This window comes from Melanotaenia boesemani, chromosome 24 (genome assembly GCF_017639745.1).
Source record: "Melanotaenia boesemani isolate fMelBoe1 chromosome 24, fMelBoe1.pri, whole genome shotgun sequence".
NCBI classification, from domain to species: domain Eukaryota; kingdom Metazoa; phylum Chordata; class Actinopteri; order Atheriniformes; family Melanotaeniidae; genus Melanotaenia; species Melanotaenia boesemani.
Window position 1 is genome coordinate 19833369 of NC_055705.1, and position 27523 is coordinate 19860891.

The 27523-nt window shown below is 38.6% G+C and overlaps 1 protein-coding gene across 3 annotated transcripts; it reads right to left on the minus strand.

The window, feature by feature from the left end:
- Positions 1 to 697: 697 nt before the first annotated feature.
- LOC121635498 (SLIT and NTRK-like protein 1) lies at positions 698 to 24685 on the minus strand. Of its 3 annotated transcripts, none has more exons than XR_006009470.1 (2): positions 23771 to 24685; positions 698 to 846 (listed from the first exon to the last, which is right to left on the minus strand). XR_006009470.1 is itself a non-coding variant. In XM_041978694.1 (2 exons), exon 2 carries the CDS (start codon positions 23461 to 23463, stop codon positions 21349 to 21351), a length of 2115 nt encoding a protein of 704 aa, XP_041834628.1. In that variant the 5' UTR covers positions 23464 to 23516; positions 23771 to 24629; the 3' UTR covers positions 19634 to 21348. The 3 variants fall into 3 exon arrangements, 2 of the variants coding, with proteins under 2 accessions (XP_041834628.1, XP_041834627.1); XM_041978694.1 differs by lacking the exon at positions 698 to 846 and adding an exon at positions 19634 to 23516 and having other exon boundaries at positions 23771 to 24629; XM_041978693.1 differs by lacking the exon at positions 698 to 846 and adding an exon at positions 19634 to 23516 and having other exon boundaries at positions 23604 to 24629.
- Positions 24686 to 27523: the final 2838 nt, after the last annotated feature.

Here is a 27523-nt window from a genome sequence, read left to right on the forward strand (position 1 = left end):
CCAACAAGCTAGCTAGCTAACAAAGCAGGGAAGTGCGTGGGCTGTCACCCCTATGTTTCTGTAGCTCCACAAGCATAAATTAAGCCCCTGGGAGAGACATGGAGAAGGATAAAGAGTTGGTGAGAGAGGAAAGAGAGAGGCTGAGAGAGGCAACGAAACAGAGCAAGTAAGAGATTCAGAGATGAAGACAGGGAAAGACGAAAAAGGAGACAATTCCAAGAGCCCTAGCAAAACCCCCAAAGACTGAACAAGAGGAGGAGTGGGAGGCAGCAACCTGCTCTTAGTTCCCCTCTATCCCCTCTGCCAACTGTACAGTTGATGGCTTTCATTATCAGTGGGGTGTTTTTTTGGTTTAAGATGAATTGCATCATTGATTATGTGTACAGTGGAGACCACCTGGTCTGAGACAGATCATTTGCAAAGTTACTGAGTTGAAGTTTGGGTGTTGAGATCTAGACTAACCAGGGTAAAAAAAGATGGGAGAATTATCAGAATGTAAAAAAAAAAAAAAAAATTAATAAATGAAAGAAAGCTGGTCTCTTTGAGCTTCTCGCTTCCATTTCTCCTGGAAACCCAATTTATTTTCCACCTTCACAAAAGAATATAGACCTTCAAGGTGAGACACATCTCATCTCATACATGTAAGGACACAATGTCAGCTGTCAGTTAAACTTAACAGACTGTAATTGACCCACGATTGGACATACACATTTCTTACCTTGCCCTTTGTAAAAGGCCTCCCACACAGGGAGAGTTTTGGTATTGTTAAAGAAGATGTAGTCATCCATCAACCAGCCAGCAAGAGAGAGAGAGTGACAGGTTGTACATCAGCTTCCCTCTTTTTTCCTGTTGGAAAGAAAATATAGGACAGAGGATGTGTGTCATGGTAATCAGCACCCTACCAGCATCACAACTATGGGAACACTGTGGAATATAGTGATTTAGCCAGTGATGGTGGGATTTTTCCTGCCCTTTGAGGGCTTTTTTAAGAGTTTGGATATAGACTGAAACATCTTCTATTTAAAATTGCAACAATGGCTCAAATGTAGTAATTTAAAGCATAAATTGTTGAATATCCAGGTGGCTGAATGTGTGAGCTGGTGTTTAATCTATACGATGAGATAGATGTAAATAACAACTTGAGTGTTTAAGCAAAGACTTTCTTTATTAAATGAAAATGTCCATTTTTTATATGCCAAAGCTTTGTTATTTCCTGGTGGACTTTAATCTGTAAAATCACTTGGCTAGAACAGAACAGAATATATGGCTGGGGTTAGAAATGGATCATGTTTGGCCTATAATATATATAGTTTCCAAACTAAATTCCCTTCCAAGCAGACAATAACGGAAGGAGTCCAGAGCCCACTTGATTGCCAATGCTTCTTTCTCCACTGTAGAATAGCGGACTTCACGGGGAAATGGCTTCCAGCTGATGTATGCAACTGGGTGTCGCTCTCCATGTGGGCCCTGCAGAAGGACAGCTACCAGACCCCTATCTGAAGCATCAGTCTGTAATATAAATGGCTCATCAAAGTCTGGACTGAATAAACAGGTTGCTTACTTAATGAGTGTTGGATGTCATGAAATCCCACCACTGCCATCAATTGTCAGGGACCAAGCAATAAGGCAGCAGGACACTGGAGGTTCTTGTTCAAAAACCTGGGCAGCAGCCTATCAGAATCCTCAGCCCTTGGCCACGCCTTTGCTACAGCATGAAGGAGAGGCTAAACTCGAGTTAACTCAAAAAAGAAATAAATATTAATAAAAAACAATTTAATCTTACAGTGCCTAGATGTGTTTAACATTGTTAGGTATGAAAAATTAAAGTAATTTAGTAATGAAGTGAAATGGAATGTGTGGTATTTAGACTCAGGGCTGCAAATAAAATTAAAGTAGATCTACACTTGTGGTGAGGTGTGGATATTACCATGTGTCACAAGCACCTAGCCCCTTTTCCATGCAATTGCTATCAGAAGTACTCAATGCTGCATTTGAATGAGGCTACAAACTGCAACTGCCTGTGAAATTTGATAATAGCATGCATTAGGCAGAGAACTTGCCTTTTAATCACAGCAGGCACTGACATGAGTGTAATTTTTCACATACTTGCTTGTTTGCGACAGTTGATACCAGAGGATTCCACTAGGGGGCACTTCAGAAAGCTCAGATTGGATAGAGTTACTGAATTTGTAGGGCACCAACAAAATTAACATGGTGAGAATAAAGTAGGTTAGGCAGAATACAACAGCAGAGGTATATAGATCATATCATAAGGCTCCTGTATCATATCATAAGCATGTGTGTCTTTTTGTTCCTCTGACCTGAGATCATTTTGACTTGGTTGCTACCCATCACATAGTGGCTGCTCACATATTGCAGCTTCCAAATATGTTTCATTCATTTCTGAGGATGTGCACAAATGGCACTTCACACAGATGTAAAATACACAAGTCAGCCATGATAAACACAGTTATGTGTAATTAAAAGATTGGTTTTGGCCTTAGAATGACAAATGCTGCAATGCAAATGATGATAAGGTCTGTCATATAATAATAATAATAATAAGCTGCAAAAGAATCTGATATTAAGTCTAATCCAATAAAGTTCATAATGTCTATAATTTTCTATAGCTGATTTAGTTCTTATGTTATCAGACACTTAGTTTTATCAAACGCCTACCTGACCAGCATATGATGAACATCAGCTTATTTGTACATGTCACACACCGTCCATTCACACCTCTGATGAAGACAGAAGACTACCATTGAACATGTCATGTTCATATGAGTTAGGCTTGGACCTACCCTACAAATTCCGGTCAAACGTGTCATGTAGGTTTATGATAAAATTAAGTGTCTGATAACATAAGAGCTAAATGAGCTGACGATGGATTTCTGCTATAAATGAAACTCAAAAAGCAAACTTCTCCTGTTGAAACAAAAGTTCTGCAGCTTTATTTCTGTGGCAAATCGACTTTGGTTCTACTCTCACAGAGATACTGTAAACTTAATTTATTCTCAGATGGATTCTTACTTGTAGTACTGAGCAAATTCTCCTCATGCCTCATATATGGTATAGTTATCACATCCTGCCAACACAGCACTGCCAACACAGCATTCAAATAACAAATGCAGGAGAAGATCACTAAAACTAAAGCGTTTTTTAAAAAAGGAAGTCTGGATTGTGTATTTTGACTCTACTTTCTCCATTATTTTCTGTATTCCCTTCCTATTCCCTGCTCTCTATCAATGAATGCAATCAGTCCTCTTCTCTGCTACCGCCTGACCTTCCAGGCTTTCTCCTGCCTCACTCAGAACTGGCTGCAGCTATCCCCAAAGGCCTTCTCCTATTGCTTCTATTTGTTAAACGGAATCAGAGCCTGGCTCAACTCACCAGACCACTAACCACAGTGGCTGTTAGACAAGCCAGCAGTCTGCCAGAGCTGTATCAACAATGTAAATGAATAATTTACATGAATAAGTGATTTGGCACCCTTATTTAATATGAAAAAAATAGAAATTTCACATTTAAAAAGAAAAAAAAAAACTCTCTAAAAAATTACTTTATTGGTGTAAATCATTACATTTGCATCATATTAACTCAGAAATAGCTCAGAAAAAAAAAGCTCAGCAGAGGGTGAGAATATAACATCAAACATTAAAATCTTGCTCTAATGATTGTGCTTCTCCCTCCCACTGAAAGTGTCTGATGCTGTGAGTCACCAACAGCAGGCCTATCTCAGTGTCGTACCACGGCACCTTTTTGAAGAGCTTCCCAACCAAACAATGATTTAACACACAACACTGGTTGATAGGTAAGCTGGGACAAACCCAGCAATTTATGTTATCGTCATTCAGATAGTGAAAAGCTATAGAAAAAGAGGTAGGGTATGGAATCTATGGCTGAGGCTCAGCTGGTACAAACTGTGCAGGTTGTGGCCTTATCATCCTCTCCTTTTAGGGCTGGGCACAGAACCTTTGGTCCCAACAGGCTGACTTGCCCCTTGCATGGCAGCTCATTCACCTTCACTGTATAATTGGGTTGTAGAGCATTTTGTCAGTGAGGCTTAAAGCTACATAAACGTAATCATTATGAAAATGACTCAGAACAAGAAAGGAGATGAAATTTGATGTTAAAAACGTGATGTTTTTAAGCTAGGAGCGTAAGACCTTAGATCTTCATAATTAATGATAATAATAATGTATAATTTAATAACAGGTTCCTATGTATGTTTTAAATGCATTATTCTTTCTGAAAAATCATGAAAGTGATAATATTTGGTCTGTATACGCTATCACAGCTATCAGCTAACAGTTAGCTGTACACACCTGAGGTAACAATTGTACGCAGCTTAGCAAACATTTAGCAATACACAATTTAACTAATGATAAGCAGTTAGCTAACACATTTAGCTGTTAGTCAACAATTGAGCCTCTGTTATTGTTCCATTTATGGTGCCCTAGTTTCTTTAAAAAGCATTATTCATTGTTTCTGAAAAATCCTGACCCTGATAAAGAGTATTTCTGGTCTGTAAATTAATACAGCTATGAGCTAACAGCTGTACACAGCATAGCAAACACGTAACTGTAGCCAGCTTAGCAAACATTTAGCTGTACACAGCTTAGGTAACAGTACGCAGTCAGCTAACACATTTAACTGTTAGCTAAATTTTGAGCCTCTGCTAATGTCCCAGTTTGCAATCATTGGTCTCATCCTGTATAATGCATTTCCCTTTTAAACAAAGTGGATTTATCTGCAGCAGAGCCACATCCTTCTACCCTCCTATTCTGACCTGCAACCTCTTCCCTAGCTGTAATTTCAGTACTGCAAACACAAAGCAAGATAAAACCCTATTAATCTGCTTGTAGAGTGCTGTCACTACAGCTCAAAATGTGCAGGCATGTGGTCAGGCATGTGTGCATGTCTGTGTGTGCGTTCACAAATGAAGCCACAGCTCTAGTGTTCTTTGTACAACAGCGGGCTAGAATGCCCAGAGCGTCTGTTGACCCAGCTGGCATGTGCTGAGCGGTTGTAGTCTGCCAGGTTAAGGACAACATTTACCCAGCATGCATTTGTTTTTTGGAAATGTGTGTAAGAGAAAGACATGTTTTGTGTGTTTTTCCATTGCAGAGTTAGGTCAAGGGTAGCATTTACAGTTTCACAAATGAAGAAAAAATTAATGTGTGAAGGTTATTTAAGAGCTAAAAGCATTTGGCAGCCAGAAATAGTGAAGATTAACATCCCAGTATGCCAAACAATGGATTAATTACCAGTAACATTTGCTGAAAAAGTTGCCCTGTTTGTCATTGTTTTTTGTGTTACATACCCTTCTCTACATGTGTTCCATACCAGCACTCTGTAGCCTGAAGTTCTAAGCAACAGCTCACCTGCTGTCTCTCTCATATTTAATTTTAGACATAAAGCTGAAAAAGAATTTGCTCTTTTTTTGACAGAAATGTCCTCCAGGCAGTAAGAGGGAAGGAAAGTGGAACTTTTCTTAGAAAGCATTGGCACCAAAGAGAAAGCGGCTAAAACACAGTTATATCTAGCTATGTCAAACAGGAACATGGACAAATTTGGACAATTTCACTGACACTTTCACTTTGTAACTGCTGCTGCTTCTTGTTCTTTCTTCCTTTGTTTTTCTTCCAGTCTTTTTTGTATTGTTTATGGGTCGGGGGTGGGGTGGGGTCTGTTATTATTGATGGAAATGGTGATGAGTCTGTTGTGAGCCACCTCATACTGTCAGAATAAATAGAGCATGTGCTAAAGACGTCAATGCCTCCTTGAATTCTGTTCTTAAGAGAATATCAATCTGCCAGCTGTCAACGGAGAGTGACAAAGGAGTGAAAAATCAAAACACATCCATCTAAATGGTACCCGAGTGAGCCGGAAAGAGAGCAAACACTGTAGTCAAGAAAGAAATACAATAATAGTGACCTTCTTTGTGGCAACTTTTTACCATTCAGCTTGTGTTTTCATGTGGAAAAATTCATTTTGAATAGAGGATTTAGCTCGCTATCCTTTCTCTAAGGGAGTGTTTAAGTGTCAAGGAAGCTTTGTCATGTAATGTTTGTCATGGTATCTTTTCCTTTCACTACTCATAACGCTTTACATGCAGCGTGGCTGGTATTTCTGTCATCGGTACCTGAACCGAGCTGTATCTTCCTGGCAATGAATATTTTATGAAGCACCTGTTTGGCTGCACAGTTGAATCTAAATGGCTGAATGTGTGTGAGACTCCTGTAGGCCTTACGTGCACCTTTTGTGCTTATATGGGCAGTGGTCAACATATGTTCATACTACACAATCCCATATAAAAAACGAATCTATATGTTTCCATTGGTAGAAAAAGTCCTTTTGGAATAGCGCTGAACATCTTGGAATTGTATAGTAATAAACTGGCATAACAACAAACCCACTTAAAGGGCCATCCACCAAAATTCACAGACCAGGCACGGAAGCCATAAAGCAGACAGGCAACAGAGATATTAAAAACAACCTTGAAGGAGCTGAGAGGTCCCACAGAACTGTCCACGAGACTGTTATGACCTGAATAAAGAATGCTGCTTACGGAAAAGTTCACCAAAAAGCATGTTGTGAACTCCACAAACATAAAGAAGAAGGCTAAAATTTAACCTTTTGGCCTTTCATCAAGAAAAGACAAAATTCTTACTCTGTCATTGAGAGACAACTGAAAAGACTTGGAGCCATAATTTCTGCAAAAGATACCCTTGCATAGCACCATGGGGGGAGCTGCACAAGTTTTTGTTAAATTTGTTTTTTTTCCAGTACATTTATTTTTCTTTGTGTGTCATGTCAACTATCTGTATTATTTATTAGGGAATAAATTATATATATATATATATATATATATATATATATTGCATATTTATTTTTGCTTCCCTCCTGGCTAGATGTTCTATCTTATTTAACAGGATTTCCTACCCACTCATAAAGAATGGTTATCCGACATGGTGTCCTTGAGAAGATCAGATTTTCACTTCAGCCTGAGAGCAGGAAGTTTCAGAAGATTTGAGGACCTTTCTAAGACACATTCCATAAGATATGGGAACAGGGTTTATGGGCAGCTTCACAGTGTCTCCAATATGAACTAATAACCATCATTGTGTCTGCACAACATTGGCAAAGAAGTGGATGAAGTTTTGTTTTTGTTTTGTTTTTTTCCTGTGTTTATATTTTGTTTCTCTGTTCCCTTCACATACGTAATCCTGCATGCATATGCATGTGTACAGGACTTTTCCTCTGTATGGTGTTAAAGAAAATCTGAATAAAAAATACTCTAAATTGAATTAACTTAGAAAATTGACATAGGGGTCCAAGGTAACTACTGAAAATGCCAATTCAGTTTTAATAGAACCATCATGAAGTGTACAATCTCATCCTGGAAATGTTGTATTTAGCTGTCTCACACTCACTAGTTAAAGCTACAGCACAAGTGAAAGATCATTTTTAAACACTTTAATAATAGCTTTAATAACAGTAAAGCCTACAAGGTTGTCGAATGGGCAACTTATGAAACTTATATAGGTTTTTGTAAGGATAACCTAAATTACCTAATGTGTCTAAGCTTTACAATCGCAACTAAAACAACTTCATAATGTGTTTAGCATGTTGAAGGAATACCTCAGTCTGTTAAGTCTCAAAAGTTTTATGTCCTTAATTCTTTTGCTTTTTTTATCTCCATGTTTGTGTTTCTTACCTGGTTTCTATTACTGTGACTGTCACACCTGTATCACATTAGTCATTACTGCATTGAGTATACAGTTTCCTTTATTGATAGCTTCATCCTTTGACCACATTCCAGTCCTTATTTCATGCCTTGACTTATGATTTTATTTCTTAGATATCTTAAAGTAACATTTAGAAATTTTTAATTGTCTGGAAATCATATTGACCTTTTCAACATTTAATTGTTGTTGAAATAACTATCAGGAGTGTCATTATTTATGAATTTTGTCAGGTTCTATGGTTAACTTTTGGATCTCCATTTCAGTGTTTTTAGCTGTAGGCTACCTCCTGTTAGCTAACTGTCGAGCCTCTGCTGCTCTTTCAGTTAAGCTGCCTTTGTTTGAAATGCTTTATCGTTTGTTTCTTTATAAGCTAACACAGTTATCAGCTAACAGTTAGCTTTACACAGTGTTAGCTTTAGCTATACAGCTCTTGTCTATCCAGTTAGCTAATGTGTTAAGCTTTTGGGTAAATTTTAAAACTGCTACATTTCCAGTTTGTAATCTGATTTGTTTAGTTTCTTTTTTTTTTTTTTTTTTGTGCTCAGCAAGTTTGTTTATTTGTTTTCCTTGTTGTGTTTAACAGCTGAATTCTGGTTGCCATGCCATAGTGTTCTGGGAAACGGTCTCCTCAGTGTTGACATTGCTCTATGTTTTCCTGCTACATTACAATATGACACGCCTGTCTTTGTTTTATGCCTTGATTTATGTTATTTATTTCTTTATTTAGGTGTTTTTTTGTTTTTTCTCCATGTGCCAGCTCTGTCCGAACACCTTTTGAATAAAAAAGACACCTTACATAATTATCACTTTATGTGCTTTGACCTTAAAAGGAAAAAAGCTGACGAAACTAAAATATTTCGCGTCATAGCCAAAAAAAAAAAAAAAATCCTAATTTAATTTAAAATCATCAGTTTTCGATTTGAGTTTTTTCTGCTTCTTTACATCAATTAATTGAATGTAAAGCTAAATTAAAATTTAAAGCCAACTAAACGAATACACTTTCTTCTTTATCTTTTCACCACCTACTATTTTAAATTTGAACCCTGAGGGCAGAGTTTCTGGTCATCACTTCTTTTACTACCCTCTTATCTTTGACTCACAGCAGTCATTGACTGAAGCACATCAATTGCTGAGGCAGCAGAGCTCCTTATTATTATGTTCAGCTATTCTTAGAGAGATTTAACATCAATACAATACATGGTTTATATTATGTTTGTATTGTTTTGCAAGATGTTTGTTGAGCATTTAGGAAAAGATTCTTAAATTACAAAGCTGATCTTTGTACATCATTGTAAATTATTAGCAGAAAAAAATGAATTGCTTTTAATGTCATGTCAACTAAACTGATTAACTTGTAATATTAAAAATTGATATCGAAAATGTTCAATTGCTGAAAAAACAAACAAACCAGGCATGCCAGAATTAATATTTTCTGTGATAAGGTGGGACACTGGCATAGGATTTTAACCATTTGTCTGTTTTTGAAATCAAGAAAAAATAATCAAATTGAACTTCTACAAACTAGGTAGCTGTGTTGCATGATAAAGATATTTGATATAGTTATCAAATAGAAATAAATCATATCAATGCTTAACACAGTAGTTCTTTTTTTTTTTACAGTGTAATCATAAAATATAAATTGCTGCACATTTTACAGTTTCTGACATTTACGCTTTGTTAAAATCTCCTAAAATCCTGACTGACATTGTTTTCTCACTTTCACATTTCTAAAAAAAAATGTCTGAATTTTGTAGATTTAGATCAGGATATAATCTTGGCCCTTTGATGTGGTAATCCTACAGAAAATGGCCAAACCTATTATGACTTTCCTGGGTGTCTGAGGCCTGGCTTTGATCAATACCAAGGCTTTTAACTTGCTTTGTTTCCATGCTAAGTGGTATAGCTTTCACACAGGACTACCCACCCAAATAAATCTATAGGGATTTGGCTTATTGGATTCCTCATTATCTGTGTGGTGTCTAATCAACCACTTGTCATGAAATGTCCTCTTGTATGTGTGAAAGTTGCTGAGTTGCTTAAGAGACTCAATCTAGTTTCCTATTTTATTTATGTGATTTCCAAGAGAAATCCTTTTTGGATAGGTCTGATGTGAACTCTCAGTTTCTGTCATAGGGGTATTCTGTCATATGTACAGCTTGTTTAGGGTCACTTAGACTTTCCACTACACATTTATACTGACTCATCAGATTCTCATCTCTCAACCTCACACCATAAATACAAAAATCACCCAATCAATACGCCTCTCTCTAAGACCTATGTTAAGTTCCCACATCTAAACCCTTCTCAGTGACTTTTTTGTCAGCAGAAAAGTTATATCTATTCATAAACACATATTTTAAAATGTGCAGTCTATATTTATTGCAAATTAATCAGGATTTCTTCTTATGTTAATTTAATGAGATTACATGATAAAGTAAAAATTTATGTATTAAACACTGCTGATTCCTAATCTGGGGTCCCTGAAACCAAATAGGGTCCCCAAGCAGTACAAGAGATCCAGGTTTCAATTGTACTGAGCCTGTGTTTTTTTTTTTTTTTTTTTTTTTTTTAAAGGCTTTATCTTCACAGAGATGAGTTTAGGTCTATCTGCTTATATGTATTGTTTTTATTATTATTATTATTATTATTATTATTATTATAATTATTATTATTGAGATGTTTTATTCACATGGAACCAACATTTTGGGAGCCTGAAAACACAAATTTGTTCCAATGTGAATAAATGAGGTTTGACTAAATCTGTTATATGACAACATCTTAAAAACATTTATCTTGAGTCAAAAGTAACAAACGCTATGTAGTAGGGCACACCTTTTGAATTCAATCATCTATTTTAGTGAAGTAGTTTATGTCTATCCTGGTAAACTTTATTTTTCCTGCATCATTTAATTAACAATGCGTCTTAGAAACACCACACTGTAGAAGATCGGTCCCTAAAAATTAAAGCTAAGTGTTGATAGTTGCCTAAACTTTGGTTCCATCAAAGGATAATAAAGGACTCCAGAATGCATCAGTTGTGGTGAGATGCTAGCTAACAAAAGCATGAAGTCAAGTATGACTTCAGCATGGAGCAGGTGGGAGGGGTGGGGGTGTCCAAGACTTCTTGGTAGTTGCACAAAGGGGGTCCTCAAGGAAATAGGTTGGGAGTCACCAATGCCCATTATACTGTATGGTAAGACTGTTATTTTTTCTCCTTTATATTGTACTTGTAACCATCTAGTATTTTTTTTTTTTTTATTTTCACACAAAAAATTCATAGTTGTTTTGCTATCTAAGTTTGGTAGGGAAACAAAATGTCATGTGATGCAGCCAATGACTACAGAGCAGGGATGATAAAGCCGGTCATCAAGGAGTCCTGCAGGCTTTGGATGTTTTCACACCAGAATCAGATTTATGGGTCGACTTGGACAGAACTTGACAAAAAGCTGTGGAGAAGAGCCATTTAAATAAAATCAGGCGTGCTGGATCAGAGACATGTCTAAAACCTGCAGGATTGAGACCCTTGAGGACCAGAGGTGCCAATTCCCAGCTTAGGACCTAATATCGTAAAACAATGTACATTGTCTAACCATTTCCATGATTTCCATCTAACACCTAACCACATAAATTGTAATCCCAATGATGCATTCATGACTCCTAACTGTAAGCATTAGGAGGAAGGGGTAATATTAAAAAATAGTGGATGTATTAAACCGAATGGACTTAGGAAAAACTTATGACGGACACAAATCAACTCAACAATCCTTCTTTGGAAACAAGGCATGCCATCCACCACACAGCATTCCTCCAAATAAGGCATTTTTTGTCCTATTTAAAAATAGCAGCTGTAGATTTTTGGAAATGTTTGCTTCAGCAGAGAACTGCAGAAGCAAAGTTATTTTTTTTTTAAAGTTTATTATTCCATTGAGCAAATGCACCTTCCACCACCTCCTTAAAATTATTATTCAATATGTTAAATTTCAGCAATATCACTTTGGTGACTGTTTTGCATCATGAAAAAATGTGAGCATGTCACAGTTTGCAAGAAAAACATTGTTATGTGATATTTTGGGCCTTGTAAATCCAACTCAACAGTTTTCTAGTCTCATTCCCAAAACTCCTACATTTTGCATGGTGGAAAATGGCTGCTAGGCCACTTTTTGAAGTGAAACTATGTTGCGTATTGTGTTGTACGTAATGTTGTTTTCCCATCATCTTACAGTTCAAATTTTAGCTTTCATAAAGTCTTGTTTTGTTTTCTGCTGTTTTTGATCACTTACATAACCACAAGAAGAACTAACAGCCAGAAGATGAAACAGCGTCTGAATGGCTGAAAATGATTCTGTCTAAACTGGGTTTTCTTTCAGAGGAAAATTAAAAGCTGTCTGATAGTCCTTGGGATCTTTTTTCACCAAAGGCTGAATTTCCCAATTATATGAATAGAAGTTACATCTGTGATCAAAGCAGGGACATCAAATGCCCTCAACCCATCCAGTTTACAAAGAAACAATACACATAGATCACTGTATACCATTGAAACCATTTTAATAGAACTTGCCCAATACTAATGAAGAGTCTGGACTTGGAAATGCTCTTCTCTAGACAGACAAGCCTATATCCTTCAAGCTTAAGTTTATATGTGTGGATGAGGTGTATTGAAGTAATGGAGTTAACCTTAAATGGAGGATTGCGTTAGACCTGATGCAGCCCTTCCCGCTTCAGAGCACAGCCTACAGATCCTTCCTTTATGAGTGCAAACAAACTCCATTTTGTATTGCTGTTCCCCACTGAGCACAATAATCAGATCAGGTAGGGACACAAAATGCCTGAAATGCCACAGAGGGATGGGCGTCCATGTGGCCGCTAAATCAAATCAATGAGATAATCGATAGGTGGAAGGCTGGAAGAAGAGGATTATTCAGAGCTGGAAGAAACACTTGGCCAGCCGTTCACTCATCGTGATTAAAGGCCCTGTTCAGGGGTTTGACGCAGGCCAGGGTGCAGCTGGTTGACACCAGATCTGGGTCAATCGTGAGCTGGGATCCTTTTTAATTACTCCGGATGTTTGCTCTGTAGTCTGTCTGGCAGATATGGTAATATGAGCCAGGTTGGAAATTTTTCATCTAGTGCTTTGATTGATTTTTCTGTTTATGTTTGAACTCTGATAGCGGCTTCAAAAGCATGCAAGTTTTCCTCAAGACATTTCTTGAATTGCTGCTTCAGACTGTGATCTAAAGCTCCACCCTCCCCCAGCTGTAGTTCAGCTGTCACAAAGCCAAATATGCAACAATGAAGGACTGATTAGCCACTCTGAAAGGATGCTTCAGGCAACACTCCACCCAACACAAACATGTTTTTACTTTAAAGATGTCATTTTGTTGATCTAATTACATTGAGAGAGCTGTTTTTAGGTTGCAAAAGTTATATGAACAAGCTCAGTGATTACATAAGCTTGTATATCATTCTAATGTAAAAAACATCTGTGCATTCATGCTAACCCCAATCTTAATCATTGGCACAGCTTGCAAACAAAGCATTAAAAGAATGGCAGTTATTCCATAACTGCAGCGTTGTTGCTTGCAAAGAACTAATAAAAGCCAACCACTGAGACTTATAGGCCAAGAGCTCTGCAGTGGATGGACTAATAATAATAATAATAATAAAAATATCTAGGAGTAATACGGGATAATCCCTGATAATCACTGCTACACACATACCTGTGGGCTAATACCAGCAGCAAGCCTTGCAGTGGCTGCAGAGTTTGGAAGTGCGGGACTGCTGGCATGTCTTTGCTGCAACATGTGGGACTTTGATCAAAGCTAACTTCAAAAGCTAATACCCATACATAAAATCTGTGGGGGATTTTTAGAAAACAAGAGATGACACATTGACTGTGACCGGTGGGAGTTGGATAAAAGCCAGCTGCAGATACTTGAGCTCAAACTGAAATGAAATTGTGGATTGTTTTTTTCTTTTGCTTGAGAAACTGACCAATATTCAGAATGACACACATCATAAAACACATCTTCAATTTTTTTCTCTTCTTTTTTTTCTGTTTCTTTTTTTAAGAAAGGGAAAAAAAGGGCTCATCTTTCAAGTTGGCTTAGATGCCAACTGATGAGTAACCAGATAAACTGAGCCACAAGGACACCTCTAAAGTAACCCAGAAGGGGGAAAGAAAAAAAAAAAAAAAAGACCCATTTCCCTAAAAAAGACCACATATACAAGCTCTCTTCAATACCTTTGGGATTCAATGGCCTCAACTTAAATCAAAGCAAAGCCACTGAGACTTACACTGAAGCAGAGAGTTATGAGGTGCTCCGATGATGTTATCCCTGCTGGAAGTGTTACATCAACTACCAGCTCCTCGGGGGGAATATCACACGGACTGCGGCAGGCATGCTGGGACACAACAGTGCTGGAGTTCTGTGTGCCCAGCGTGTAAAAGAGGTGCCTCAGCTCCGCTGTGTTTCCAACAGCTATTATCCAGCGCATTAATGAATGGGTCCCACTGTTGTTCACTGAGTCATACAGGACTGCGGCACTGGAACACCTGACAGTCTCTAATGTATTCATGCAGAGGAAGTGTGATGTTTTGAATCACTGTTATCCAGAATTATGTTCTGTGTAGCCCTCTGCTGCATTGGGTATTCCATTTGCATTTTCCATTACATGTAATGTTTGTATTGTATTCAAGCAGTAGCTGGAGAAACTCTAGAATCAAGATAGCAACAGGGTTTTGTTATTTGTTCTTCTGAGTCATAGAAAGCATAAGAATAAAATTCAACCATCTTGAATATTCAAACTAGCCCATATTAGCATACACCCACATTATTTATGCTATATTCTACATCAGTACTGCACCAAGAAGCAGAAACATGTTATTTCCTCTGATAGAATCCTTGCAACCTCAAAACAGAATAAGGTAGACGACAATAATACTTAAATTCACTTGTATTTCACTGCGCATGGTATGAACTCAGTATATTTCATGTCTTGTCTTGTCAGTTTAATATTGTTTAAAACACATCCATTTGTTGGGGACAAGGGATATTTAGGTATAACAATAATGCTAATTTGTGACAAAAGTAGCATCCACTGAAGGCTGAGTCTTCGAGGAACAAAGATAGATAGAAAATGCTTTGGTTTGGTTTGTCAAGCAATGCATCAGAGAATTTAAAAACAATGCCCCTCAAAGAAAGATAAGAAGGAATTAGCATATGTTTTTCCCCCTCAACAGTGCATTGCATTATTAAACAATTCAAGGAATCTGGAGAAATGTCATTGACAAAATACCAAGAGAGCTAAATCAAACTGGATACTTGTGATCTTCAATCCTTAAGAGAGCATTTCATCTAGAAACATGCAATAGTTGATTTAACATGGGCAATGGAATGACTGTGGAAAAACAGAGTTATAAATTCCACTGCAAGAAGCCTTATGTTAACCTTATCTAGAGGATGCATTGATTTCTCTGAATGCGGAGGGATCCTGGATGCACCATTTGAAAGTGGAAATGTATATCATGGTCAGACAAGTCAGTTTTCCAGTTCTGTTACTGAACAAATGGATGCCAGCTACCAAAGACCAAAAGAACTATGCAGATTGTTCTCAGCAAAACGCTTTCAAGACATTTTTGCCCCACAGCCCTTTATCCATTTTTCAATAAGACATTACAAAACCACATTCTGCAAACATTACAGACAAAGCAGAGGGAAAACAAGATATAAGTATTGACCTGGTCTGTCTGCAGTCAATAACTGTCCTCGATAGAGAATTTGAACAAAAAAAGTAACAACAATCATTGGGATAATTAATATTTTCAGATGTTTTCATTTGAAGAATGTCAGAAAGTCCTTTAGGTGTTAAGTAAAAGATGAAAGTTTTACTTTCCTAATGTCTTTGGGATTGGGATCTAAACCGAAATTCAAGAAAGCTGATGAGACAAAACATGGAATATCTTGAATTCATACCATCTACAATGACGTAAGCCCCAATGTTTTCTCATTTGGGGTTGTAGAATCTGAAACCAGTCTTTCATATGTAACCTGTAGAGCCCTGTGCTTACAAGTTAAGCCCTGCTCGAAAATTGCTCAACCATAATGAAATGAGTACATCTCTGAAAAACAAGGTCTATTTGAATGTTCCCAGTAAAGAGAACTCTTGTGAGACTTGTTAAGAATTGTAAATATCAGTATGTGTAATACTGGTGATTAATGTATGAAGATGGCACATAGCACAAATCACAAACTAATAAGTTTTTGCCTTGCCTAAATAAAAAAAAAATCTAGCTCTAAATTTCTCTAAAAATTGTAATACAACACATGAACATTATCTATGCAAAGATAAACTGGTAAAGTGAAGCAGATCAAAGTTAAAGCTGTGTTAGTACAGATAGTTTAGCTGAGGTCTCTAAAATGGCCATTTTGGTCAAATCATGTCAATGCCAGTTAACCCTGTGCCTACTGTTGAGGCCTCTGAACATAATTTAATGAATATATCTCTGCAACAACAGAGTATATTAGAATACTTTTGGATTCATAGTTAAGGTAAATATCAGTAAATGTGTTACTGATGAAGAATAAATAAAAATTGCACATAGCATAAATGAAAGAAGGTTCAAGCTTGCCTGAAATAGAAAAAAAACACTGTAATTACACCCACTTCCAAATTTTGAAAAATGCCAGAGACTGCGAGGTGTGGGAGGGATCAGATGCTGCTGACTATAATTCAATAATTTTGAACTATAGTCAGCAGCTCAGTGGCCACTAGCAAGATGGAAAGCAATACAGATTCACATATGCCAAGGATCAGTCTCTTGAGGTGGAAGACTTTATCCCTCCAGAATCCCCTCAGCTAGACATCACAGCAAGGTGGTCCTGACCCGAATCATTTTGAGCCATTAGAGCTGTTGCCACAGCGCTGGTCTGTGGCACTTTCAGTCTCACAAGAAAATGTGAAACATGTTAGTCCACATGCTCAAAATACAGTAAATATAAGACACAGTAAATATGTTTTAAAATTCTTTTTCACAAAACCTCTGTAAAAGTTTAAAACTAGTGAATCTACGTCAGATAACAAGTTCAGATCAGTATGTGTGCATCGGTCGGCATGGTTTCTATGCCTGCAATGCAAGACCCAGCCATTTTTACATCTGGAGGGAGGATGGGCATTTTGAATAATTTTTGACCAACTAAATCCTAGATTTTAAAAAAATTAAAGCACAAATTTTAACAGTTTGGGTGGTTTACATCACAATAAAATAATATTCATGTTTACAGCTCAAAGAACCCATTTAAGGTGCACTACCCCTTTAAGGATGAATATGAATATTTCTTTGTAATAGTGCAGCTGTAGCTCTAAACTGTTATTAAATCTTAATACAAATTATCTATGTAAATGCCAACTCTGATCATGTAAAGAAGCACTAAATTAGAGGTTTCATTACATAAAGTTGAGGTGGAGCTTTTAAAATAGTCACTTTTAGCCCAGTTTGGCACCATCCGTTCACAACATCCCCCCTCAAATTTGGGAAACCTCATGTTTTTAAAGTTCAGTGTGTATCTCAATAAAATAATTGTTTACCCTTGTGGAAACTAACACGAACAAATGAGAAATCAGAAGTGTCATCACACATAAAGAAACATTTCTTAAAACCAAAGAGAGATTTTACTCAACCTCAACCACACTTTATTTAACAAAATATAAGCAGGTCAAATATCGCAAAGCATATAAATGTAACTTTGAAACACAGCGTTTGAAAATCATGACAAATCATCAGTGGGTTGTGGCACAGTATTCCACAGAATTGACCCATATAGTAGTCAACCCTTAATTCACCCTCCTTCCCCCTAATGTGAATAGAGTGGAAAGCAGGTATAAAGGGGGGTGATGTGAGGAAAAAGACAGGTAGCAAGACCAAAAGGAATAAAAAATAAAAAGACAGGGTGGCGATGATCTGCTAAGATGTTAGTCCTCAAAGTTGAGCTGATCTGTATTCACATGTTTTGGGGGAAAAGAGGATGTGAGGGAAAGCAAGGGTGTGCACGTATAGATGCACATGGTCACTCCAGCTGCTCTTTCTTCTGCTTTCTCACATTTAGATAACAGTATATGCGCACGTGTGCAGCAACAAAAAGCTGAGGAAGGATGAGGCAGAGGATGGGGGTGATTCAGCACCATGGTCAGCGCCTGCCTGCATCCAGGGGGATATATACTGCACCAGCAGGGTAAGATGGAGGAGGGGTAGGAGGGGGAAAGAGGGATGTAAGCCAATCTCACATCAAGTCTGTACACTCCTATCGTGGCTGTGGTATAATGGATAAATTTTAAAATATGCTCAAATTGTGTCGTCGTTTGTGATCATAGAGTAGTGTTGGGGAATCAGCTGGTCAAATCAAAACATCACCAGGAGGATTTTATAAAATAATCAAAACATTTTAAAAATATGTAAGTTGCTGCTCAGTCTTGCAAGAAAATGTGCAACACGTTAGTCCACATGTTCAAAATATAGCAGAGTCACAATCAAGATGCAATAATCATGATGAATTTTTAACTTGTAACCGTGTATTTGTTGATATTTAAACCTCATCATTCATGCCTAAAGCTAAATAAATGCAATCGACAATTTTTTTTTTAAAATACTTGGCCAACTGGTTCCGTATCCACAGTGTGGAACCGGTAGAACATTTTTTTTCCCTTTAACACGCTGTTCTTGAATGATCTGATTTTTAATATGCTTGTGACAGTTCGGCATAACGCAAAATGAAATGTTGCTTTTTTTTGTAGCCTTGAAAATGAGCAAATTGGCTTTTTTTAAGCATTCCCCCATAAAACTCTGCTATATTGTCAACCGGGTCAGAAACAGCAGCGTGTAACTCTGTGGGGTAAACTGTGATAAATAGCTTACCCTTTAGATGATCTATGGAAGTTTTCCAGGTATTTATATGCTGTTCAGGAGGTTTCCAATCTAGCCCAAAACATTTGTGTTAGTTCTAAGACTCTATACGGTAAACCTACAATGACTGATCCATAATAACACCATTATTTACCACATTTTCATAACAAGAAAAAGTTTGCTATCACTACTGTGTTGCTGAGAGATCTGCTTTGCCTCGAAGTTAAGATGAAATAACCTTCTGTCAAAATACAAACTAGCTTAAATTGGCAGTTCTGTCAAATCAGGAGCAGCCAAATATCAACAAATGAGCAGCACATTCTATATGTGTCTAGAAAGAACAAAAATAATGGTCCTCTATGGCTGGAATAAAGCCAAGACGATGTTTTTGATACACAATGGTGGCAAAAATGACCTGTGTTACAACTGGTTTTATGAGGACAATGGATAAATAGTCGCATAAATAACTGTAATTAGCTAAAAAAATAAATAAAAAGTATACCTGGAGGGAAATGTGTCAGTATTTAAATCGATTCTGTTGTTGTGTCTTGTCTTTCAGTGTCAATCTCAAGACTTGAGAAAATGATAAGCAGATGAGAAAAAGCTTGGTCACTGATGATCTCTGTGTTATTTCTCCAAAGTTCTGTTATTAATAAATTATATTTTCTTGTTCTGGCTGGTCTTTATGCTGCTATGTCTATTGGTACATTCATTTTACATCATTTTAGCCTCACAATCTGACAACTGAGGCTGTCTTGGAAACTTGTCTATTTGTTGACTGTGCTTGAAGGGTTAAGCTTCTACATACTTTTACATTAAAAAAATAAAAAGAAAAAAAAGAAACAGGCAGATCCAAAACAGAAAAAAATAAATAAATGGCTTGCAGTTTAAGTTTAAGTCAAATTGCAATTTAAAAAATTAGCTTATCATAAGGAATTTAGCTTTTTTCATAATCCAGAAAGTTAATTTGACCTTTTAAGTCTAAATTGTTACCCTGCAACTCTGCATTACAGGCCAGCATTCAGTCACCCACTAAGCTAATAAACTCTTAGTTGCACATCCTGCTGCAACTCTGCTGCAGCAGAACTTTTCACACATCACTCTAAGCTTTAAAAACAGGGAAATGTTAGAACACTTGGATGTACATCATACCCTTGAATACTTTGATCAGATAAAGCAGATTCTCCACTTTCCTACCAGCCACCTCTGTTAGCTGAGCTCTGCATACAAAAAAGAAAAAGAAAAGAAACAGCTATTCAGTCATGGCGTTGTTAAACAAGCCCACAAACAAGACCATGCGACCCACAAACGGAGTGTCTCCAGTTCCAAAATGCTGAGTTGAAAAAGGCATCTATCACCTCTCATATGTCTGTATTGTACAGGCGACCCTCCAGCCCCTGCCCTCCTCTTCCATCCATTAAATACAGCCTTATTCCAAGCACATTTTGTAAATACAGTGAGTTTCAGTTCTCTTATTTGGACAAGATTAGATGGCTTTACAAAAGCTCACAATAGGATGAAAGTGAATCATAGCCATAAGCTTGTTTTGTGGAGGAATCCTTTTTTTTCTCACATTAAAAAAGCGCTATTTTATACCAGTCTATATGCGCCATTTACATAGATCGAATTACATATAGCTCAATTAATTGAAAACACTTCTTTGCTCCGTTGTTGAAAAAATATGATGGTACAAACCCCCCATTGAAATTATTTCTTTTTTTTTTTTTTTTTTTTTTTTTTTGCCTTCCTCTCACTCAAAGCAGGCTATATTCATTGACACACAAAACCACGGAACTATTATTTTTAGCTACATTAACTTTGCAGCAGAAGCATCTGAGTGACGTTAACTGGTCATGCTCATCTGCATGTCTGGATATCTGAAAGTCAACAATTGGCACACCATAAAAGAACACGGTTTTACATTCATAAAGGAGATGATGACTGCGTGGACTTGACATCCCCGCCACCTAGTATAAATAACCCCAATAGTTATCGACAATCAAAACAAAACAAAGCCAAAAAAATGTTAAACGGAAAAGAACATGCACTGACAGCTTCACTTCCTTCTGATAATCTTGTTTTTTTTCCCCCTTCTCTCTTCAAACAACTTTAAAACAACAAATACAAATCCTAACTGCAGGTTCACAAAAAATAGAGAAATGGCACTTTGTAATAGTCATATATAATTCTTAATATCTATATATAGTATTGATAGAACATGAAAGGGGTCGAGTTGGCCTCTTTGTTGGTTATGGTGGTTATGGTTCCTCGCCGTCGTGTGTGTGTTGAAACCATGCGGAATATCATCATGCATTTTATGATACATCAGTCAGAGTATTTACATGTACATTCATGCGTTCGTGCACCATTCCCCAGGTCCTTTTAGATTTCACACACACACACACGCACGCATTTCATCCCCTCGCTGCTTTCTCCTCCTTTTTTTTTTTTTTTTTTTTTTTTTTCCTTGTCTTACGGATCCATAATCCGATTGCGGCAAACAGAAGGAGGAAAAGGAGGAGGATGGCTTGGCATGTACATATATTACATAGTTGGAAGGGGGTGGAAGGGGGCCTGCAGCACCTGACTGACTTACTTGGTTCATACAAGTTTGTTTGCAGTTTTTTGTTTTATTTTAGTCATTTGTGTCTGTCTGTTTTGGCTGTTTGTAATCCAGGCTTTTTCTTTTAGTCTTTTTTAAGCGTCGTTTGTTGTGGAGAGGTGCGTGCTGCAGTCAAAACCCCGATGCGCGCCCCCGTCCGCGTGATAAGGCCCGCTGTGCCAGTAAGAGGAGTCGCAAACCGTCTGCAGGGAGTTGATCTCTGACGCGGATGAGTTCCCGTCCCTCCGCTTTGAGCGCTTTCGATTCCGCAAAATAAACACAAGCATCCCCACGACGGTGAACGCGGACGTGACAAAAACCAGCAGCAGCCCGGGCACGAGCACCGAAATGGAGACCCTGTTTGGCTCCAAATAGGAGTTCGAGCGTGTCCCCAAGTCCTGTGTATAAGTGCTGTTTTTAGACAGAGAGGTGGGGGGAACACGCTCGTACAGTTTGGGGCACAGGAGGTCATTCCGCACGTAGCGGAAGTCTCGCTTCCAGAACTCCTCTGGGGACTCGCACTTGAGGTCGCTGACTATGACGTCGGTCCCCAGTTTCTCCGTCCACTGCTTGAAGGGGACGATGCTGCACGAGCAATCCCACGGGTTCCCATGCAAATCGATCTGGATGATTGAGTTGAGCTGGTCCAAGACACCAGCAACGGGCAGATAGGGGAAGTAATTATTATGCAGGCTGATTTTGGATAAAGAAATCCCAAGAAAAGCATCCACGGGTAAAGATTTGAGCAGGTTGTTGTTGAGGAACAGAACCCTCAGGTTTGGCATGGGGCTAAAAGCACCAGCAGATATTAGCTGGATGTTGTTGTATTCCAAACTGAGATATTCCAGGTTCACAAGGCCCACAAACATCTCTGTAACCAGCGTATCCAGGTAGTTCTTATCCATATACAGCCACCTGAGCTCGCTCTGGTTTTGAAACGTGCTATTATCAATCACCTTGATGTTGTTCCCACCCAAATCGAGCAGATTTAAGCTCGAGTAACCGAGTAGCTGGTTCTTTTTCACAGCGTGGATGTTGTTCTCTCTCATGTTCAGCTCGTGGGCGATCAGGGGTTTTGGTTTGAGGCTGGACAAACTCCCGAGCTTTTTGCCCTCGCAGTTGACCCCCAGCCCCTGTCGGGAGCCAACCAGCCTGCAGCTGCACGACTGCGGGCACGTCATGTTGCGCAGCTGCTCATTGTCCCCGCTCACACCTGTCACAGCTGGAGTGGGCTTTATTTTCAGCTGCCAGTTCTCACGAGCTTTGGAGTGGCTTTTGGAACCGTGGCCGCCGGGGGTCGGGGCTCCGCCGCCTGCGGCGTCTCTGCTCGGCTTGTAAGGCGTGGGGCGAGGGCCGCGGGGCTGTGAGGTCTCCTCCTGAGTGGGAGGGGCGACCAAACTGGTGTCCACTCCGCCGCTCTGTGAAGGACACAGCTCTGCTTCTGACGTCTCGTTTAAGTCGCTCCCTTGAAGCCTGGTGGGAGCTTCGCATATCACCCTCCCAATCAGCGCGTTGCGCGGTATGTTTTCCAGCCATTCCTTAAGAGAAACCAGGTCGCAGTTGCAGTCCCACGGATTGTCCTCTAACAAAACCTCCGCAATACCCGGTATTTGTTCAAGAATCCCTTCATAAGGCAACGTTTTAATTCGGTTTCCCCTCAAATCGAGATGCGTAATGGGCACATGTTGGAACACGTTTATAGGTAGCGCACTGATGAGGTTGTCGTTAAGTATTAACACTTCAAGTTTATTTAGGTCCCTGAAAACAGCTGGATCGATATCCCTCAATAGATTAAAATCAGCTTGGAGGTATTCCAAGTCATCTAACCCCAGAAACGTACTCTTCCTGAATGATCTTATCTTATTGTTATTGATGTGCAGTCTCTTCACCAGCTGCAGTCCCAGAAAAGCGCCAGGGACGATGTCGTGCAAGCCGTTGTTCTCCAAATGCAAGCTCACGGCGTTGTAAAAGTTAGCGAACTCGTTTGGAAACAGCCTGGACAGAGAATTTCCGTGCAACAGCAGGTGATAAAACTGTGAGCTCGGGCCAGTCAAATGCTGCAGAGTGGTGAAGCTCCTCTTTTCGCAGTCTATGTGCAGATCTCCCTCTACCTCGTTGCAGGAGCATATCTGCTCCTTACAAACGTCCCTTGTAACATTTCCACTGGCAACACAAAGAGCCGCATTCAGGAGAACAATCCAAAGCAGCATTTTTCAACGTGAGCAATTCATTCCCGTTTTCAAGACATACGAGCTGCGATAGTCTGCATTAGAGAGAAGAAAACAGGAGATATAGACATTTAGGAAGGAGATAAGGCAGTCTTTTAAAGCAGATCCATGCTGCGTCTAACCTGCTCTGGTGTCCAGACTTCCAGCTTATGAATAATCGCAGATAAACGTCTCTTTCACGTCGACTGAATCCTCAGATCTTCCGCGCGTTTGCGATAAAAATCAAAAGCAGCCAGCGGCAGCGCAGTCCCGCGCATCTTTTAGCTTTTTCAGCTGGTTGTAGACTGACCTTGGCAGGGCGAGGAAGGCTGAACAAACCGACGGCTCTTTTTCCCCCTTCTTTCCCCTTCTCTCTCTCAGTCGTGCCGCGCCGCGCTGCGGCGTCGGGAGCTGTCCCCTCTCCCCTGGTGCTGTATTCACACCCCGCGCTGGGGGCTTTACAAGCGATCCCACCGCTGCAAAACACCCGCATCCCCTCCTTTCACATCCTTCAGCGTTTCGCTTCGATTGTTTGCGCCTTCTTTCCCCTCTTCTTTTTCTTCTTCTTTTTCTTCTTCTTCTCTCTCTCTCTCTTTTTGCAAATCGGGAATCACAATAAGAGGAACGAGGAGACTGTGTCCATCCTTGCGCGGTGCTCTAAGAAAGATCTGACACCCTCTACTGAGCTGTAATGGCAAGAATCCGTCGACTGACTGAGGGAATGCTGAGAAGAGGGAGCAGGGGGGAAAATCTCTTTTTCAGCTTGTTGTGTTTAAGTCCTCTCCCTCCAGAGGCAAAAAATATGTTTCTGCTCCAGTTTTAAGGCTCGTAGCTCCATTTTAGAACTGTCCAAATCGACATTGTTCAAAAGCAATAGAAAGAAAAACAAATTTTTTTTCCTCAAAAAGAAATATGAGGATGGTGATACCTCATTTCAGTGATTTAAATCAGCCTCTTTTTGTACTCTTAAACGAAGTGGCGTTACTTTGTACTGCAAGATTCCGCTGCTTCAGTCATGCTTCTTGCTATAAAAACACTGTTGAATGCGGTACAACAATTACCCGCTACAAGCAAGTCTCAGTCCGGCTTAAAAAAACAAAACAAGACCAAAAAAAAAAAAAAAAGAGTTGACTATACAACAAACGATGCGTCAGTGTGGCTCCCTATATGCGCATGTGTGTGCATGACGTTTATTCCCTTCTTCTTTTCTCCTTTCCCACATAAAAAATCCTTCACAACTGTACAAGAAAAGGAGAGAAAAAAGGGGGAAAAAGCGTGGAAGTGGTTTGAACATATTCTCATCTCCCATGGATTTGTATTATACTCCACCGTTTGAGATTATTACATCAGCTGCAGGGGGGCTCTGGGATGTGGAAAAAAAAGAAGAAGGGGGGGTTCAGAGTTGCCTCCGCCCTCGCTCTTCCATCCTCCATCTGCAGTGCTCTTAGAAGTGAGAGCATGACAGAAAATGCCATGCGAAGTTAAACATCCGCTCTTTCTCTGTTATTTATTTATTTATTTATTCTTTTCTCTCAGAAGGGAACAAAACAGATGTATTTGTGTGAGAAGAGAGCAACCCAGACTAGTCAAGAGATTCCAGCAAAGCAATAAGAAAAACATCATTAAGACCACCTACATATGGCTTTAAAGCCTCCCCAATACGGTTCATTGACTTGTTCTTCCCACCTGTTTGTTTGTTTTTCTATCAGTCTGCTTTTATAGAACTGATTCTATATTTCCCCCTGCTGGTGCTGGTAAATTAGTCTTCCTGTCTTTATACTCATGTCTGTTAGCATCTGTCACTATTTAGAGATTACAGAATGTAATTCCACTGTTTTACAGTGACAAATAAAAGTATTTGCACTCTATTGGCAAGACTTTAGATGTTGTCTAGCCACAATAATAACAAAAAAAGGAAAAATAAACTTGAATATGATTAAGCAAATGGATAAGACGCCTCTAATTCAACAAGTACTGCAGTGATAAAGATGTCAGCTGGAAACAGTAAGTCGCTCCATGTTAGACAACCTGTAAATTTATAAATGTTACTCTACTCAGAAATGTCAAATAATGTGTTTGCATCAAGGAGAAAAAAAAAGAAAAATAAACAACATATTTGCCCTCTGCTCAAACGACATACCCCCCAAAAAATACGTATATGTCTCCAACCACAACGTCTGTTTTAATAGTTTTGGAGTCAAAGGGAACACTTGGTTGTATGTGTTACTGTTGAAAATGGCACATAGCACACATGGAGCGTAAAGCATTTTAAGCTTCCTTTGTTGCCTGAGTATTATTATTTACTTAGTTATGGTAATATTAAATGCATATGCTGGACTTGACAAGAGGAAACAAAAGAAGGGGGAGTGTGGGGGAAAGTAAAGAGAAGAAAAAGAAGACTGAATGATAAAACAGATGGAAAGCAACAGCAAAAACAATAAATAGAAATAAATAAATAATAATAGTAATAATAATAATAATAATGATAATAATAATAATAATAACCAGCTGTTAAACATGTAAAAAGCATGTAAATGACCTCAGTAAGAAAACAAAGCAGACAATCAACAGGAGCACCTACTGGAAGACAAAATGAGAAAAACATAATTAAGATCACCAGCACCAAGTTTTAGAAAACATAACTGAAAGAAATAAAGATTAGCATGCCCTAAAAAAGAAAAAAAGAAAAAAAAAAACATTTTCAGTATTAAGATGAATACCTTCTGGAATGATGAGGCTGTAGCTGTAAACAAGTACAAACATTATTTCTGCAAAGACCAACTTTAATAAAGTGAAGCAGAAGAACATTATAGGTTTTACTCCTCCAAAATAGTCATTTTTGGCATCATCTGTTCATAATGTCCTCCTGTTGAGGACCTCGGGTTTCTTAAAGGTTAATTTAGGAACTTTCTAACTCTAAACTAAGACCAATCTGGTTAATAAAGGTCATGGTTAACCATCGTATAGGACTTAAATAGTTATGATCAAAGATCACTTTAGTGTTTGGTGAAATTGGATACAACAAAATGATAGTTGCAAAGGAATGGGGCAGTGGTCTATACTGCCAGCAGATCTGACCAGTCTCCAAAAGGGGAGTATGTGTCATGATCCATGATATTCATGCTAATACTTTTGGGATATTTACTCTTGTGTGTTCTTTAGTTTCTGGTGTATTTGAGTTTATGTGTTTTAGTTCCCTGATTAATTTTATGTTGCGTTCAGCTCCTTGTGGAAGTTCTTCTTTTTACTTTCCCCTGTTTCTTTTGCTCACTGCCAGATCTGTGTCATTGCTCCCGTGTTTATTTTCATTGTCTCCCCAGTCCCATTTTTTTCCCTGTGTTCTTTTTTGCCTGTTTTGTTCTTCCTACATGTATCCTGCTATGGCAGTTTCATTTATTTATTTTGTAATAATCACCCTGCATTTGGGTGCTTCATCAAGGATGCAATAACAACCTCATACTCTACACCATGCTCAGACAGGCTTCCAAGAGGAATGGAGTAGAATAACATCTGAAACCACTTGTTATTCTTAAGCCTACAAGGCCTTTTGTTGTAACAAACCAACAACAAGTGGTTTCAGATGTTATTCTACTCCATTCCTCCTAGCATCACTTTTAATGTGAGGATAATTGTTATGTATAAAATTTTAGTTTAAACATTACAATTATCCTCACATTAAAAGTGATGCATCATCTATTAAAGTTTCATCCTCGGTGTATAAGGCTCAGGACCCTTCAAAAGCATAAAAACACCCAAATACATTTTGTAGCCCATCTTTATTGTAAAAATGAATTTCATTGACATATTGTCAGGAAATCTAAAACATAATTAAGTGCAACAGATAAATAGGTCATAGATTTCTAAAAATGTCACCTTGAACGGGACGGTCAATTTAAGGTACCTCACTGCAGTTTTTCCACATGCACTCTTAAGATGTTTCTAGATCAGCTGCGAATTTTGAGTTGCATGTTTCAAACCTTTTGGCCATGATCACCCCAAGCAAGTTTTATGTGGTTGAAGTCTGACGTACAGCACACCATCTGTCTTTGTTTTACCTGTAATT